The sequence below is a fragment of the Hakea prostrata genome, chromosome 3 (assembly GCF_041222555.1).
Source record: "Hakea prostrata isolate BN-2017 chromosome 3, UWA_Hpros_2, whole genome shotgun sequence".
Taxonomy (NCBI): Eukaryota; Viridiplantae; Streptophyta; class Magnoliopsida; order Proteales; family Proteaceae; genus Hakea; species Hakea prostrata.
Window position 1 is genome coordinate 36,828,004 of NC_142602.1, and position 19,760 is coordinate 36,847,763.

The following is a 19,760-nucleotide window of genomic DNA, read 5'->3' on the forward strand; positions in this document are numbered from 1 at the left end:
TAAGAAACCAAGAAAAGAAGCAGAAGTCATACTCAAAGGATGAAATTTTATTTACTATCAGAAAAGAGAGATAAAGAATACCTATTTGGTGAAGAGTCCAAAGCCATTCAGAAACTCTATTTTCACTGTTGCTACTCCCTTGAGAAGCAGTTGCATCTGCCATGGCTGTTTGGGGTACGTCTGATATTCTCAGATGGCTAACAATTTCGGTTTTATATTCCATGTTTGGTGCCTGTGCTACTTGTCCTTTGAAATCTGAATTACACGTCTCAATTTCATAGTTTTTAGCATCCGAGATTACATCAGTAGGTGAAACATTTGATTCTATAATTAGATCAACATTGTTATTAATTTGAAAACTGTGCATGTTTTCAGCTGATAAACTCAATCTATGTTCACTAGATACTCTATCGTTACGCGTTCCACATTCTTGCCTTTCACTGTCACTCGTTCCAAACAGTTGTGTGACAGGTAAAGGAGGAAAATCAAAATAACTCTCTGTTATATATTCTGATCCATTTTCTTCTCCCCCTGAGTTAGAGGAAAAGCAATTGTAAGGAGCAGAGGAATGCTTGGGATATGAGGAATCATACACTACAGCATCTGTACTTTCCCTAATTACACTGACAAGATCAGCTGAACTGCTAGAAATATCTCGTTGAGATGTATACGGTGCATCTGTAGATTCTGTACAGTTATTATGATAGGTTTCTACTTCATCAGTAACATCAGGAGGAGCAGATTTGCTTTTGATTTCTGCATCCCTTTTTTCATTATCTTTTGATGGTAGCCTCATTTCCAATACTTTGGACCCTACAGCATAGGCAAGATTGCCAGTTCCAATACTTGAATGCATTGCTTGACATTGCTGAATTAAATCCGCATACCGCTCCCTGCATAAGTAATTCTGTAAGGGTCCTGGTTCTTTCAACCACAAATCTACATTTATCTACTAGTTCCTCGGATGCTCCTTCACCACCATACAGTACCCCAAATATCATGAATAGATGACACAACATTTCAAGTAACAGGTAGCACCAATCAATCTTTCTGGATGCACAAGAAACAACATAAGAAATCACATAAAAAGAAGTGCTACCAATAAATTTTGGCATTTGTTTTCAGCAAAGCAGAAATAATACGATACTATTCAATAACCCCTGCAAGATGCCCTTATTGGGTTCACGTCCAACTAAAAATCCCCATTCTCTTTTGAAAGATGAGCAGTTTTTGTTTTTGTCAGATTGTATTTTATGTGTTCCCATTTCATGATATCAACAATAATTCAGCCTTATCAAAACTAAATGGGATCAGCCATATAAATCCTTTCTATTAATAATATTACTACATAAAGGGACATGGTGATGGTGGGAGATCTCGCGAGATATCTCGCTATCGTGAGCTAGCGAGATGAGATTGCAAGCGAGACCAGGGAGATGGGAGATCTCGACTTGAGATCTCACCAATATCTCGGCGAGATCTCGCTAACGGGAATTTTTTGACTACTTTAGGGGCTTTAAAAAGCCCTTGTCGCGCTCGAGAGAGGCATATCTAGCCTCTCTCGAGCCCCTCTCGCTGGAAGTGGATTTTTGGTCAGAAAACTCAAATTTTGGCCGGAATTTGTTGGGGACTCAACATAGCAACATCATCAACTCATCTACAACAGCAGATTCAAGCATATTTCAAGTGATTCAAGCCTATTTCAAGTGATCTTCAACAAATGTGAGATTTTCCCCCAAATTTGAATTTTTTTCAAATAGAAGGTTCTACAATGGGTGTATGAGTGTGGTATAAATATATGTTGATGGTCAAGCTTTGATATACACTTTCATGGAAAAAATTTTAATTTTCTGTTATTAATTTTTTTTTTGAATTTTCGTATTTAAAAAATATATTATCTAAAAAAATTAAAATTATAAATTATAAATAAATAGTTATGATATGAATGTTATTATTACTTATGTTAAACTAATTTAGAGGGCTACAATCCCAGGTATTAATATTTTGATTATCATACTTGCTATATTTATTTATTTTTTTATTTAAATAATTAAATAAAAAATTATGAAAAATAATATTTTTTTAAAAAAATTATCTTTTTTTTTTAAATGATGGTTATATTATGTAGTTTATTTTAAAAATAAAAACATGTCTGTTTGAGAATTGTATATATGTTATCTTAGAACAAAGTGTGTTTTGTTGTTTTATAAATTGTTTTTACATAAAATAATTATAAAAAATAACATGTTATTAAAAATTTATTTGTTTTTTTTTTTTTTAAATGATGCCCATATTATGTAGTTCATTTTAAAAATACAAACATGTCTGTTTAAGCATTGTATATATGTTATCTTAGAACAAAGTGTGTGTTTTGTTGTTTTATAATTGTTTTTACATAAAATAATTATAAAAAATAACATGTTATTAAAAATTTATCTTCTTTTTTTTTTTAAATGATGCCCATATTATGTAGTTTATTTTAAAAATACAAACATGTTTGTTTGAGCATTGTATATATGTTATCTTAGAACAAAGTGTGTGTTTTGTTGTTTTATAAATTGTTTTTACATGTTTTTATGTATCTAAAAATTATTCTAATGATTATTTGGGAACATTCATGTATGTATTTCAGACTTTCAGTGTTGTATATTTGTATTTTAAATGGCAACTAGTGGGAGTGGCGGCACTGGTAGTGGGACTCAGGACATTGCTTGGCAACATGGGGATCCACTGACTGCTGACAAGAAAAAAAATCCCGATGCAAGTATTGCCTCAAGACTTTGAATTCTGGTGGTTCAACTAGAAAGCAACATTTGGCTGGTAGTTACAAAGATGTTTCCAAGTGTCATAAGGTTCCTTATGAAGTGCAAAAAGCAATTGCAGCAACTTTAAAGGGAGGGAAACAAAAAAAGGACGAGATGGCACAAAAGCAAAGGGAATTTGAGGATACAGTGCTATCTAGACCTTTTCTTGATGTTGTTCAAACTACGATGAAGAGAGGAGGAGGGTTATGGGTGTTGATTCATGGGCCGAGTGGAGACAAATTAAGGCTGCAATGGAAGCTAGCAGACAGTCCTTACAGGTTGAGAATGTGAGGCAATATGAACAGACAAGGGGAGCAGATGGTTCGGGGTCAAGGGCATCTATGCCACCTAGACATAGTTTTCAGAGACTGAGACTGAGAGGACCGAAAGGAGGAGGAGGAAGACTAGACATTATGATTCCACATTTGACCAAGCCCCCTCCCTCTTCAAGCAACAAGACATTTATCAAAGAAGCATTCCATATATGTTTGCTGGAGGTAAAGAATGCAGTAGGGAGGAGGAAGCTAGGTTGGCAATCAGCAAATTCATGCTCTACAACGACATTACAACCAATGTAGCCAAAACACCATACTATCAGGGGATGATCAATGCAGTTGTTACGGCAGGTGTAGGGGTTAAAGGCCTAACAACTTGGGAAGTAATGAATAAATATTTACCAAAGGTAAAGCAGGAGGTGGAGAATACATTGGTTCATTAAAGGAAAAATAGAGTACATATGGTGTTACTGTGATGGTTGATGGATGGACTGGTCCTACTAGACAGTCCATCATTAATTTCATGGCAAGCTGCAATGGAAAGACATCCTTCCTTAAGTCAGTGGATGCCTCAGATAAAATCAAAGATGCTAACTACCTTTACAAGCTTCTTAGGGAGATGGTCCTCGAGGTAGGGCCAAAGAATGTTATCCAAATTGTCACAGATAATGGTGCTAACTTCAAAAAAGATGGTGAAATGTTGATGAGGAAGAATAGCAGCAGGATCCACCTCTTTTGGACACCATGTGCAGCACATTCGATTGATCTTATGTTGAAGAACTTGGGGAAAAGAAAGTAAATCAATACTGTGGTTGAGAGGGTAAGTAATTTTATTTATAACCATGGTTATGTACTGAAGAATGAAGATGATGAGGAACCACTGTAAGGGTGATCTAGTCAGACCTGGATTGACTAGATTCGCCACCAACTATGTAGCTTTGAAAAGCTTCCAGAAGAAAGTGGTGGGTCTACGGCACATGTTTGCAAGTGAGGAGTGGTTTGGTTGGCGTGGATCTAGCCATCCTGATGCAGTACTAGCTCAACAAACCATTGCTGATGATTCCTTTTGGAGGCAGCTGAATAGGACACTAGGCATTATAGAGCCTACTGTGTTTGTTTTAAGGATGGTGGATTCGGAGAAAAAGCCCACAATGCCCCACATATATGCTGCCCTCGAGCAAATGAAAGAGTTGGTTAGAGCTGCTGCCCCTAGCTCCTTCAAATCCTACGAGAGGATCATCGATAATAGATGGGAGATGCACTTGATGCATCCTTTGCACTTGGCTGGTGAGTCACTTAAGTTTTAAGTCTTTAAGTTTTTGTTGTATACTTTAATTTACATTCTTAATTTGTTATAAGTTATAAGTTTATTAAGTTATAAGTTATAACTTATAACTTATAATTTATAAACAAGTAAACAACCAAATCACTAAGTCACTAACCAAATTTTTTATTTCCACAATGCAAGCTTACTACCTCAACCCAAAGTACCATTACAAGAATGATCTGGGGCTTGATGCAAAGTTGATGAATGCGGTGCAAGACGTGGTGGAGAAGCTTGTGTCAAATCCCGTCATGCAAGGGACAATTAATGGAGAGGTGAGAAATTATTCAATTGTTTCTTCAACTTCTTGCATTAGTGCATTAAGCATATACATAATACAATAATTGAAGAATTGGTGTACAGATCATGGAGTTCAGGGATGCCTCTGGGAGTTTTGGAAAGCCTTCTGCAGTTGCAACTAGGCAAAAAAACTTATCCTAGTAAATAGTCCATTACTATAAGTCACTAAGCCGATAACTCTATAAATGATAACTGATCAGTTATATAAATATAAAGATTTACTTGCCTAATGCATTCTTATTTTTGGTTATGCAGCTGACTGGTGGGTGCTATATGGAACTAGTGCGCCAAATCTTAGGGACATAGCAATTAAAGTATTGTCACAAACTTGATCATCCTCTGGTTGCGAGAGGAATTGGAGCACCTTCTCGCTCATCCATAGTAAGGTACGGAACAGATTAGGGAGTAAGAGGCTCGAGGACTTAGTGTATGTGCATTACAACATGAGATTGAGAGTAGGGCACATACAAGATGATATAAATGATGACAATCGTCAACCAATTGAATTGACTGATATATTCCACGAGCCCCCCGCAGAAGATAAGGAAGATGATGTCATATATCAGTCGGTTAGGGATCGAGGTGGCCCAATGTTGGATGGGCCAAGAGGGCAGCCGGATCCTACCATTGCTACTGCTATGGGCCTAGATGTTGTGGCTGAGCACGTGTCTTCTGATGAGGGTTTGGCTACTGTAGCGGCATCAGAAGGACCAACTGTATCATTTGTGGAGCCACCTGGTCGACTTGAAACAACTGAGGTGACAACTAGTAGTGGGGATTCAGATGATGCCGATGATACCAGAGGGCCAAGTGGCCCAAGTCAGCCATTGAGTTTGAGTCATGGAGGCAGTCAGGCTAGTCGTGTTTCTGGTGGAAGTCAGCGTCAACAAAGGGAGTCACCTCCACCAGGTCCGAGTCATCCGACACATGCAAGCCACAGTTCCCCTATCTCTCGGACTTATGCTAGGAGTAGGAAGAGTAGATCAAACCAAGAGCAGGGGCAAACGAATGATGCGAGCATGCATGATCTTGAATTGAACATGGGAAGCATAAGCCTAGATCAAGGTCACAATGATTCACAACAGTAGAGTTTGGACAGTTGGCAGTCATCGGGGTACCAATACGTGGATCATAGCACCGGGTCAGATTACAGTGGGTATTCTTCTTATGGAGGTCATGCTATTCCTCAAGACCCTGCACCTGGAGAGTACACATATGGGAGTGAAGGTGGGTTGTTAAATGAGTGGTTTAGAAACCCCTACCCACATACTCAAAAACAATATGAACAACAACAACAAGAATGGCACTTTCACCCACCCACGATTGACAGTTATCCCAAAGTGCTATTCCTCCAGTATTCTGACATGGAGACATATCAGTTCCATATAAACCGATAAATGACATACTACAGTGATGGGTTGACTTGGGAGTCATATGTGGCCACTGTTCAGAATCAATTGATGCAAAATGCTGAGTGATACTCTTAGTTTTGTAAGTTGTAAGTTGTAATCTTCCAATCTTGTTACTCTTGTCTCTTTTACTCTTGTGATCTTGTCAGTCTTGTGACTTGTGATTGTGAACTTATGGATTATGATTTATGACTTACTAAAAGTCTAAAAGTTCTTAATTCTTATGGTTGTAAAATTTTGAAGACATTTAACAATTTATTACTTTGATAGTTTGAACTTTGATCACTTGTTGACTTGAATATTTGATGTGTAATGTTATTGTATTTGATACTTGATAGTTGATAACTTGAATTACTTGATATTTTTACGTTACATGTTGTCTAACCTTGCATTTCACAGAATTTTGGTTTTACACATAGGTCGACTTAGAATACATAGTTAGGGTTATTTTCTCACAAATCTAAGACCACAAATGTGTTCTCAAAAGGCCTTAAATAGGCTAAATACCAAGTTTCAGCCCAATCGGGGCCCTAAAACCCACCGAGATTACGCCCATTTTTTGGTAGATCTCGACCGAGATCTCACCATCTCGGTCGAGATCTCGCCTTTTCTTAGTGGTGAGATCTCTCGAGAGAGCGAGATCTCCCACCATGCACATGGTGACACGGGTCATGTACACATGGTGTTAATTTCCTCATGTTATTTATCTTTTACCCTAGTAGCTTGTGTATCTAGCAACCCAACTCTAGGCTAGATTCCTAGATTTAGTTTCTAAACCAGACTTAGGAAGTTTCCTAAAATTTTGGGTTTTCTCTTTTCACATTATATATATATATAAGGCCTCCATGAGGGGGAGATTCATGCAACTCTCACTCTTTAGACTCTTCTCCATCTTCTATCTTCTCTTCATTATCTTTGGTTCTCTTATTTCAGCAGTTGTTACATGATATCAGAGCTGTAATCTAATCCTTCTTGAAGACTCCAGTATTGTGATTTTGAGTGTCCTTCTCAGGATCTCCTTCTTCCTAACTGCTGCAGCTATTGCTGCCGATTATGTATTGGTTCTGATAATACTATTCCTCATATGAAGGTTTGAAGCTTCCCAGTCTGATTGGTGTTTCCTTATGCCTGCAGTAGAGGTTTCTGGATTTCTTTTTCTCCATATTTTTGGATTCCTGATGCATTGGACTTCCTCACCTGTTGATACCTTCAGATGGTGCTGCTATTTTGAGGTTGAACTAACCTATATACAAGTAACAGCAGATCCCTGTTTGAGGGATTTCTCTTGGCTGGATTTTCCTCCTTGTCTGGCTCTGGAACTGCTGGTGGAAGCTCAGTTTTTTTAAACTTTTTTTTGTCAACACATCCCAGGACAATTGTCTTCAATTTAGTACTCATCCACGACTTATTTCCCTATTATATTATAGTTCTCAAATGTCGTTACTACCATCCAATGAATGGTGCATCTAACTACTTGTTATGTGTTCAAGCTATTGAAGCCTATACTCATGCCATAGTTGTCAAAGCATCACCTGTTGCTGGCTTCTGATGCTCCTGCTAGTTTGAGGTTGAAATGACCTGTATATAAGTAACGCTCAATCCCTGTTTGAGGGATTTATCTTGGCTGAATTTTCCTCGATTGGTTCTTGAACTGCTGGCAAAGCTCTGCTTTTCTAACTCTTTTGTGGTCAACAAACACATCTGAGGTCAGCTGTCTTTAGTTTATTTGAAGTACTTCAGGGATTTATTTCCCTAATATATTACAGTCCTCAAATCTTGTTACTACCATTCAATTAAATGGTGCATTAACTATTTGTTATGAGTTAAATTAAATGTAGTTTGAATATGGATTGAATTAAATGTACAGAGTGTGGGTTAAATGAATGTTGAATATCTTTGGCCAATCCACAATTTCATGGAACAAAATTCATTTTCTGTTATTAATTTATTTTCTGAATCTTCAAAATTAAAAAATATATTTGATGAGAAATTAAAATTAACAAATGAAAAATAATTACATTTTGAAAATGATTGTAATATATGAACTCCATTGGAAGGGCTATAACCTCATGGAGTCAAATTCTTTTGACATAATTGTTGCTTTTTATTTATAAATGTCAGCTTAAATAAATTAAACAAATAGTTTACCAAAAATATTTATATTTATGAAAATTTGTCTATTTTTAAATGGCTTTTATGTTATGTTGCGTTTTTTTTAAAATACAGTCATATTAACATAAGTATGTTACTTTTGTGTTTGTACAAAGAAGTGTGTATTTCTTGTATTAACCATTGTTTTTATATGTTTTTAATTAGCCTAAAAATGTATTTTCATTAGTTTACTATTTTTAGTTGTTTAAAATGTTTCTGTATTAGTGTAATAGTTTAGACTTGAATAAATTAGTGGATGAGAATGGTTTGGTAGTTTGCTTTGATTATGTTTTGCTAATAATACACAATTGTATTTGATCTAGCATTGTTGTCAAAGCGTCCGCCTAGGCAGCAAGGCAGTTATTAAACTGCCTTATTTGCAACCACCTTTTTGACCTGCAAATGTTCGGCCACTTTGTCGCCTTATGCACGTAGGTACCGAAGCAATTTTTTTTTTGACACTTTGTACAGAATATTTTTTTTCTTTTTTTTTACATTAAATTTTATTCTACAAAAGCATATATGAATTTAATAGTTATTCATTTCGGGTTCAAGAATCAATGAATTGTTAAAATGGAGAATGATTTGGAACTTGGAATAAAGTGATCTATTAGTTTATTGTGTTCAATCAAAAAAGTGGTAAAAAACGGACATATCAAATTCTGATTCAGATTCGAAAATTATTCATTTACTTAAAAATAGTCCAGTGAAAAGGCACAAGGTCATTTGTGGAATGCTCATAAGGTCTAGGCACAAAGCACTTATTTGGCATTACACTATCAGAGAGATAAGTATAATCACTAATTTCATTTTCATATTACAATTTGATATAGTTCATAGTCATATGTTATGATGCTTGATAAGATGAACTTATATTGTGTTTTTCTTTAGATAATCTTTCATAATTATCATTCTTGAATGTTTATTCAGCTAATAGTGGAGTGGAAATTTATTAGTTTAAAAGTAATTGTATTGAAAATAATTTACCCCAACCGCTTTGGTCGCCTTGTCACCTTTTGACAACCAAGGATATTTGTGAATGTATTAATGATATGTATCAGCTTAAATGGTTGGAGCTAGTAGTGGCACTGGTGCTTTTGACATTGCTTCGCAATATGGTGGGGCTGTAACTACCGATATAAAGAAATCAAAGTGCAAGTATTGTTTGAAGGGGCTGGATTATGGGGGTGCCACAAGATTGAAACTACACTCGAAGGAGGGATATAGGGATGTGGCTAAGTGTCCTAAATGCCCTATGAACTACAACAACCAATTGTTGCTAGCTTGAAAGAAGGGAGATTGAAAAGTGCATAAAAGGAAAGGCATTAGAGACTAGAGAGAATTCGAGACGCAGATATTATAGAGGCCGTTAGTGGATGTGGATGATGAGGCTACTAGAGGAAATATGGTAGTAGAGTCGCAAGAAAAATGGAAACAGATGAATGCTGCCTTCGCTGCTAGTAAATATTCCTTGCATTTTGAGACAGTGAAGCAATAGAACATGCTAGAGTAGCAGGTGCATCGGGCTTAACTGCTCCAGGAAGGAGATGAGAGGAAGAGTAGACATGGGGAGGATCCATTGGGAGGGCCCAACATACAGGAGGGTGGCATCCCCAAATCCTATTACTTCAACAAAACCCCACCACATTCAAGCAACAAAACTACTACTGACCAACTATCCCACAAATGTTTGGTGTTGAAATATACACAAGTTTAGGCTATTTTACTGCTCACGTTACTGTTCACGTGAACAATATTATGCTAGTGATTCTACTCTACTTTCTATTTCTAATGGAAGTTTCTTGCTACATTAGTTTTGGAAGTTTCTAGAAAGCATAATTTCTATTTTTGTGGTAGTTTCTATTTTCAGAACTTTCTATTTTAGGAGCTAGAAAGTTACTAAACCTGTAATTTTTTTTTTCTATAGGACAATTACTTGTCTCTCAAGTTGTGTTAGGTTCATTAGAAGCTATAAATAAAAGAGCTATGTGATTCTAGACTCTTTAGCTAGAATCACAGGCCTCTTCTGCTAGTTCTTCATCTCTTTTTTCTCTTTTCTCTGTTCAAATTCAGCTGTTGTTTTGATTATTTAAAGCTTGTTTTCTAACATGGTATCAGAACTTTTTTTAATCAAAACAGTGTTGTTCTCAATATTTTCTTCTGAAGTTCTCTTTTGATTTTCTATTTTCTTGGGTGTGCAGCCACCTAGTGCTGTATATTATGGACTATTAGATCAGATATTTATCTGAACTGATCTTCTCTACCTATTACCTTACTCTTACAAGTTCTAGAACTTGGATAAAATTTTGTTTTATACCTACCTTCGTTACCTCCTTTTGTTGCACTTTGCAAACCTTTTTTTTTTTTTTTTTTTCTCCTATTCAATCCTAAGGTTGCAGTTTTTTTTTCTCCTCTCATTCTACTTAAAATTCTGGAAAACTGATTTGAGCAATATCTACCTCAGTTTAATGTCTTCACTTACAAGTGACTCAACCATGAGTACGACTAAATCTAAAGGATCTCAAGGAGATCATGTAAATGTTCAAATTACATCTATCAAGCTCAAAGGTAGTTCTAATTACTTGATGTGGTCACAAGCGGTTCGGGTGTACATACTTGCAAAAGGTAAGCTTAAGTTCATTGAGGATGAACCTTCTACTGAGACTGACAAATCCTATTTTAATCGGATCCAAGATGACGCAATCATTAAAATTTGGATGTGGAATATTATGGAATCTGATATTGCAGAGAATGTTATGTTCCATAAGACTACAAAGGGAATATGGGATGACTTGCAAGAGACCTATTCCCAAGCTAAAAATATGACTCGGATTTTTAGTACTTATGAAAAGCTATTTCCATTTCAGCAAGTTGACAAGTCTCTACAAGATTATGTTAGAAGCATATATGTAGTTTTTTTAGCATATTCTGGAGCTTTTTAAGATATTTAGTGTGTATTTCTTGTATCAAACACTCTCTTCCAAATATGTCAGATATAGCTTGGCAACACGGGAGGCCACTGACAGTTAATAGGAAGAAAACTAAGTGTAATTACTACAAGAAACAAATAGGATGAGGTGGGTCCACTAGATTGAAGGTGCATCTAGCTAGGGAAAGTAGGATGTAATAGGATACCAAAGGCTGTCCACAGAGGTCAAAAAGGCAATGGCCTCATACTTGGCTGGGGGAAAGCAAAAGAGGAAAGAGAAGAGAACACAGAGGAAGGAGTTCGATGAGGCATGCCTAAATGATCTTTCGGAGCCAAGAGAGCGAGATTTTGATCCAAAGGAGCCAGGAGGGTATGGTCACAATGTGACCCTGACCCAGAGTCCGCACAGATGAGGAGGGTGATGATGATGAGTAGGGAGCAGGCGAGGGTTGATGACATGAGAAGGCAGCAGAGGGCTACATGTTGTGGGTCCTCTAAAGAGCCAACAGCCAAGTCCCTATAAGGAGGAGTCAAAGTTTGAGGAAGGAGATTCCTAACCCATGGGCCCCAACAAGGGGTCAAGCTTCATCAGCACATCCTACAGATCCAAATCTAAAGATTCTTAGTAATGATCCTGCCCTATTTAGGAGGCCTACGCACAAGCAGAGAAAATTGAAGCACTTGTGGGGCAGTGTAAAGGAGAAAGTGGGGATGGCTTTCTCCAAATGGGCTATGTATTATAGTATTCCAACACATACAATCCAAAGGCCCTACTATAGGGACATAATTGAGGAGATAGGCAAGGCCAGGAGTACAAGGGCCCACCCCACATGAGATATATAATATATATTTGCCTAAGCATAAAGAGGACTTGAATGAGTATATTAATGGATTATAGCTCATGTGGGCTCATTATGGAGTGATTATAATGGTTGATGGTTGGACTGGTCCCACTGACTAGACAGTCCACATCAATTTTATGTTGAATTGTGATGGGAGGACAGTGTTCCTCAAGTCAGTAGATGCATCCAGTGAGAAGAAGGTTGCAAAATATATTTACAAATTATTGAAGCAAGTGGTGAAGGAGGTCGAGTACCTGAATGTGATCCAAATTGTTACTGATAATGGTTCCAACTACAAGAAAGTTGGGTTGAAGATGCAGGAGGACCTCAGGTATCAAAACATGCTTCTACTTCTAGTACTAATTTTCATTTTTAAACACACATATTACATTACATATACACTTGATGACTTCAAATTGATGCCTTGATGGGTATATATAGGCTCTTTTGGACTCCTATGTTGCTCATTGTATTGACCTAACGCTAAAGGACATGGGGAAGGTCAAGCTTGTGAAGAAAACCATAGGGCAAGCCGAACAAGTTAACACCTTCATCTATAACCACACCTATGCACTGACAATGATGAGGGACAAGTGTCAAGGTGACTTAGTGAAGCCAAGCATAAACAAATTTGCTCCAAATTGGATAGCACTACAGAGCTTTGAGAGTAGGAAAACTGGCCTTAAGAGCATGTTTGCATCAGAGTAGTGGCTTAACTGGGAGGGTTCTTCATCCATAGGAGGAAGCAGAGCACAGTAGACTATACTCGACGACACTTTCTAGAATAATGTGATGATAGCGGTGAAGATGTTTGAGCTTGTGGTGCATGTGTTAAGGATGGTAGATCAGTACAGAAGACATATTCTACCACACAATGGCCTGAAATAGATAGGATGAAGCAGCAGGTTACTCAGGTCTACCCACAATGGTATAAGAAAATCATTGACATCATCTAAATTAGATGGGAATCTATGTTACAACATCCACTACATAAGGCTGAGTTTTTAAGTCTAGGAATCAATTTAATTTTCAGTATATTATCACACTATTAAGTATTGACTATTCCCTCTTATGTTTGCTTTTTCTAACACAACATGCTATCTAAATCCCAAGAATCATTAGAAAGACAATCTTGGGATGAGGCAAGATTTGATAGATGTCATCCAAATTGTAGTGGACAGGTTGGAACCTGAACCATCTAAATAGACAGTCATCCTTCTGGAGGTGAGATGGTGATTTGATATTCACAATTCATAGTTAATACTAAGTTATTAAGTATTAACCTAGTTAATGTTTTTCTTCTTTATATATTAAACAAAGGCATTTAGGTATGCCACTAGGAGCTTCGGTTGTTCCATGGCCATATCGGGATGGGAATCCACCCCTGGGGGTATTCATTATATATAATTAGTTATATTCTATCTTTAAGTTACTTAAGCTTAAGTGTTGATTATTGAAATGACTCATACATTTATTGCAGCTGAATGGTGGTTGCAATTTGGCCATGACTCACCCCACTTATAGTTGTCAAGGCGTCGCCTTGGCGTCCTGGTGCTAATAGAGGACCTAAGGCGAGCAGCACCTCAGTTGGAGTCCATAAGGCGGTTGCCTCAGGCTCTGAGGCGTCGCCGAGAAGTCGCCTCAGACGCCACGGACGCATTGGACCCCCAGGCGACCGCCTTTGTGGCTTTTAAAAACCACCATTTTTTTTATTCCAAATCAAAGGCTAAAAATGGATTAGAAATTAGATTCCAATTTGGAATCAACTAATGGTTGAATGTTTATATAGTGTTACATGATCATTTGTAACATTAAATCATTAAGAAAAAAAGGGAAAAACCAAGAATTTCACCCGACTCAGTCGAGTGAAATCCCCAATTTCGAGCCCAAACCCCTAACGTCTCTCTTCCTCTCCCTCTGCTACTCTCTTCCTCTCAATCGACGACGACAACCAGTGTCACCGGCGACAAACAGCGTCCCGACGACAGCCCTAACCCCTAACGTCTCTCTTTCTCCTTTTTTTTTTTTTCCTCATACAAAAACCACCGTAGTTGCAAGCTTGCAGCGGCAGCAACCTCCAGCGGCAGCACCGTACTTGTCGCTCACTTTCTTCTTCTTTCTTCTGAATTTTTTTTTCCGCTAAAAAGTCAAGCAATTACAAATCCCTTTTTGCGGTTGCAGGCTTGCAGCGACCAAGTTGCAGCAGCGGCTGCGGAATCCGACAGATTTTTGAATTGTCTCAGGCAAAGGTTGGGATGCTTCTTCATTATTCTGCTCTTCTTTTTTTTCTATGTTAAGTGTTAACTGTTAATAGATTTTGTTAACGCCTAATTAGTAAACTCCGGTGATTTTGTTCACCATCTCAAGGCGCAGATGTCGCCGGCGTGCCTTTTTTTTTCTGTGTTTTAACAATGTTATAAGTTGCTACTCGTTATTTAATTTATGTTTGGAGATTTATTAACTGATTATTTACTTCTCCGTGACTTGCAAATTGCAATTAAAGTTTATGTTGTGGTTCCTGTGATATAGCTACTTATCTTACCTACAATTCCTGAGTCAAGGATATCCACGGGTCTGATCTAAGATCTGGTATTAGAAATTTCATGTGGTTGGTATTCATGTACTATTCTGATGTCATACTCTGAACCCGCTATCTGGTTACTGCATCCTACTCCAAGTAGTATTTGATTACTGTTGTTTAAAGGTCATTCAACATCTTTCATATATTGGCCTTTTTCATCTGGATTCAGTATTAAATATCAAGCTTTTATGGAGGTTGCTAGTTCAGCAACTTAGTAGTTATATTGATTCCTAGTTTGACAAATCTTGACCTATCCTATTGTCACGAGGTACCTTCCATGACTTCAGGTCCAGCCATTGGATCTAGGTGAGGTTTCAACAGTGATTGTATTCTCATAAATGGCATTCAACCACAATTGTTTGCTCATCTATTCCTTTGATCAAGGTCTATTTGACTAGTTCTGGAATCTCTCTCTCCCTTAGATTGTTCTCTTATTGGGGACTTATAACTTGTTAGTATAACCGAGACCAGCTAATATTAGCTTAATAGCTTCTAGCCTATTGATTATTGTTGTTTATTAGCTTCAGTGTATTTTTTCTATAATTTTTTTTCTGATTTTACAAAATAGAAGCTTGATTATCAATTTATCATCAAGTGAGATGATTAGATGAATGCATAGGATTTTTATTATGGTGTGGTATGGTGCAAAATTACAATTATATGGTATAATTATCAATTTTATTATTGTTTTTAATTTTGGCTGATTATATGTATATGTTTCATGTTTTTTATTGTAGATATTTACTAGTTATTTACAATGACCTCAAGGCCATCAACTGATAATCCAACAGCTGCTGCTAGTTAGCCTATTCCTAGTGGGGGTGAAGGTAGTTATGATCCCTCGAAAGACCCGAAGAGAAAGGCCAAGTCAAATGACCCAGGGTGGAAACATGGAACAAAAATCAATCGATATGGTTGATATATCGATCGATATGTCTGCATTTTTTGAATTCGAAACGAAATATAGTAGTAGGAACAGAAAGTACCATATTGTTTCGTATCGATACGATCATACGAGTCGAAATATCGGCCCGATACCATATCAAGCCGAAATGTTACCTGCGCAGCTTATAAAGTGTCCAAACCAACCCACTTTTCGACCTATCGAGCGATATCACCCTCTGCATTTCGACCTCCTTTGGAAATTTTTGCTGATTTCTCTTGCTTTCATCCCCTTCTACACCTAATTTCTAGTATTCCATTTCCTTCAAACACTTGATTTGCTCCTCCATTTGTGCATTTTCTCAAATCTTGCAAGGTGAGTAACCAACTTCCTCATTTTTTATTTTTGTTTCATTTGTGCCTTAAATCATGTTAGATTGCTTCCAAATTTATATATGTTTACTTTAGAGTGTTGACCTATGAATTTGTAGTGTCAAAATTATTTTTTTATTCTTCCTACTATTTATGGTGTCCCTCCCACTGTCAATTATCAGAGTCAGCCACTGGGACCTTATCAATATCCTTATCTTTATCCTTCTCCTAGTCCTGAGAGCCAGGGTGCTCTTTCATTTGTTGAGCAAATCTTCCACACTAGTTCCTTTGGAGATTCACAACTTCCCACCGTTAGGAAATCTTATGCATGTGGATGAGGCCACGTACAGAGATGTAGTTGTTGACTATGTCTAAACTATATGGGGCAAACATCATGGGAGTTGTATTGTCATTTGTATGGGGTGCAGACGGAAGAGGGAGACCTTGAGGCTTGAATAGAATAGACTTGTAACTCACTAACTTGTAAGTAATAACATTCCCGCTTCTTCTCTGATTCATGTATTATATACTTGGAATATTGGATACTTGGATGTTACATTTTTAGTAGTTTTTTAGTAAACTAGTAGTTCTATAGTGTTTATTGTGCTTGAAATAGGTAGTATGCAAAAATCCAAATCAATTTGAGTGCATTTGAGGCTCGAAATTGACTTTTCAAGAGTCAGATGAAAAGTATCCAGTTTCGGTCGAAATTTCGACCGAAACATGGAAATTTCGACCTTTTTCAAGGTCGAAATTACCATATCGATCAAAAATTTCCTTGGGTGGAAATATGGGTATTGGCCAGATGTTGCTGATAGGAATACAGTCAGGTGCACTTTGTGCAACAAAAACTTTAAAGGAGGAATCAAAAGATTGAAGCAACATCTAGTGGGTGGATATGGGGATGTTGTGAAGTGCACTAAAACCACTGCAAAAAATTGCCCAAGAGATGAATGCAGTGTTGGTGAAAAATAAAAAGAGGGCAGTTGTTACTGATTTGGATAATGAGGAGTATGATGACATTCAACAAGTAATTGGAAAAGAACATCCTATTCTCCTCTCTACTGAAGGAGGTACATTACCTAGTGTAGGGTCTGAGGTTGAGGTGTGCTCCAAGATATCAAGCTCTGGGACTGCATCAAAAAGACTAAAAAGTGCCCTCAATAAGGCATCAGTAAGGGGTCCCATGGATATGCATGTTAGACGCACTCCTGAAGAAGTTGTTGAAGAAAGGAGGGCAAAGGGTGCTACTCAAACAACAATCTTGAATAGAATGAGATCCACCGAAGAAAAGAAGCGAGTGGATAACCACATCGCTGATTGGGTGTATCAGTGTGGCATTCCATTCAATGCAGTCAAAGCTAAAAGCTTTGAGGTGATGGTCGAGTCTATTGCACAATATGGTTCTGGGCATAAACCCCCAACTTGCCATGAAGTTAGGGTGCCTTTATTGAAGAGTGCAAAAGAAAGAACGATGGAGATAAGGAAAAATTATGAAAGGTATTGGAAGATATATGGATGCACACTCATGTCTGATGGGTGGACTGACAAAAAGGGTAGGCACCTCATCAATTTTCTTGTCAATTGTCCAGAGGGAACATTCTTCCTTGGTTCTGTGGATACATCTAGCCATGTGCAAGATGCAAAAATGCTTTTTTAGTTATTGGTAACAAAGTTGAAGAAATTGGGGAAGAGCATGTAATTCAAGTGGTGATTGATAATGCCTCAAATTACAAAGCAGCAGGGGCATTATTAATGGAGAAGAGGACCACATTATATTGGACTCCCTGTGCAGCCCACTGTCTTAATTTGATGCTAGAGGACATTGGGAATTTGAAACAATATAAGAAGGTGATAATTCAGGGGAAGAGAATAACCACTTTCATTTATAGGCACACAAGATTGCTGGAGGCCTTGAGAAAGAAGACAAATGGCAAGGATCTTGTGAGGGCTGCAGTGACTAGGTTTGCCACTTCATTCTTGACATTGCAAAGCTTATTGAAACACAAGGATGACTTAAGGCACTTATTCATTTCTAAGGAGTGGACAAAATCCAATTTGTCCATGACAGAAGTAGGGAAGAAAGTAGCGGAAACAACTTTTTCAACAGCATTTTGGCATGGTGTGGAGGATTGTATTAGAGCATCACAACCTCTTATGATTGTATTAAGGATTGTGGATGCTAATGAAAGACCCGCATTGCCTGAAGTGTTTGTAGCCATGCAAGAGGCCAAGAGAAGAATAAAGGACAATTTTGGAGGCAAAGAACGACTCTAGAAGAAAGTCATACAAATAATTGGCAAGCGATGGGAGTGTCAGATGGAGAGACCTCTATATGGTGCAGCCTTATTTTTGAATCCTGGGAAATTCTACAACTTAAATATTGTAGATGATTGTGAGTTGATCAGTTTTCTCCAAACTTCTTTCAATGAAGTTGTTGGAAGACTAGTGCCTGATGCACATCTACAAGATATGGTATTGTCCTTGGCAAGTGAATACAAGCAAGGTAGAGGTCCTTTCTCCACAACTATGGCTATCAGACAGCGTAGAACTATGAGTCCTCGTAAGTTTTTACTTGTATGTTTTTTTATTTTTAGTTATACTTATTTGGTTTATTTTAGTTCTACTTGGTTTACTTGTATGCTTTTATGTTAATCTTTTTTTTATATATATATACTATAGTTACATGGTGGGATACACATGGAGGAAATGCTTTTGAGCTTACAAGGATTGCACGGAGGATACTAGGCCTTTGTTGTTCTTCCTCTGGTTGTGAACGGAATTGGAACACATTTGAGTTTGTAAGAATTTGATAAAACCCTAATAATATTTCCCAAAAATTCATACAAGAATGCAAGAAATAACAAGATAACACTGGTTTCTATGGTGCCAATCACCCCCACACCTCACGGTGTTCCCTCAGCCTACGGCTGCCCACATGACTCTCCAAACATTCGATTCCTCTCTCTTCCCTCTTTCCCTCTATTTATTATCTCAAATAACCCTAACTAACCCTCATTCCACATGGCCTCATCATTCGATTCCTCTCTCTTCCCTCTTTCCCTCTATTTATTATCTCAAATAACCCTAACTAACCCTCATTCCACATGGCCTCATCCCTAGGGTCCTAACACTACCGACCCCTCGAAAATCACCTTGTCCCCAAGGTGATGGAATTGTTGAAGTTTAGTCATATGATGGTGCCGTAGTAATTCAATATCGTCCTCCCAGGCTGAATAACACACCCACTGCTCAAAATCAGACTTGGAGCAAAGCGTTTGGTCTGGAATTATTTTTTTTTCCCTTCGCCGTAATGGAGCATTGAATCTCCCCTTCAGTTGCTGCAGCCCCATCGTTGCCGCCTCCCTTTCCATTTTGCAGTCCAGAGGTTGAAGACGATGGATTTTCCTCTTATTGGCTCAGTCGGACCGCTGGTTTGGTGAATCGTTGGTTTGAACTGAGCCTTGGTTTGAACCTTGGTCTGATTGAGTTAATTGGGCCCAAATTAAAAATCAGAAGAAGTGGACTTTGGGTTAACGAGACGGGCCAGGCCCATAATAGATGTGTTAAATGGGTGGGGTCCAAATACAAACTATGGCTTATGATAAATGGGTGGGACGTTGGTTTGATGGGCTGGATTGGGCTGTGGGTCTTGAAAATGAAATGGATTAAGAAATATGGGTTAATAAAATGTGATGGACTTGGGGTTAAAGAGATAGGTTGGGCCCAAGGAGGTTTCTTTGGGAACCAAGTGGCCCAATCTTTATATTTGGTTCGTTTGGGCCCTATGTGGGAGGACAAGTGTACTTGAGTTGGGCCCAATTTTAGAAGAACCTAGGCTCTTAAGGGGTGAAACCAACCCAAAACCCGGTCTGGGGTGAACCAAACCAA

The 19,760-nt window shown here is 37.8% G+C and overlaps 1 protein-coding gene across 3 annotated transcripts in view; it reads right to left on the reverse strand.

The window, feature by feature from the left end:
• Positions 1 to 19,760, reverse strand: part of LOC149022179 (rab GTPase-activating protein 22-like) — an 85,865-nt gene that overhangs the window by 33,450 nt on the left and 32,655 nt on the right. For all 3 annotated transcript variants that reach the window (XR_016172406.1, XR_016172407.1, XM_089150352.1), the window contains exon 5: positions 82 to 893. Coding sequence is in view for 1 of the 3 variants with exons in the window: in XM_089150352.1 (XP_089006478.1) it covers positions 82 to 893 (812 nt within the window). In the remaining 2 variants the exon portion in view is untranslated. The remainder of the gene's footprint in view (positions 1 to 81; positions 894 to 19,760) is intronic.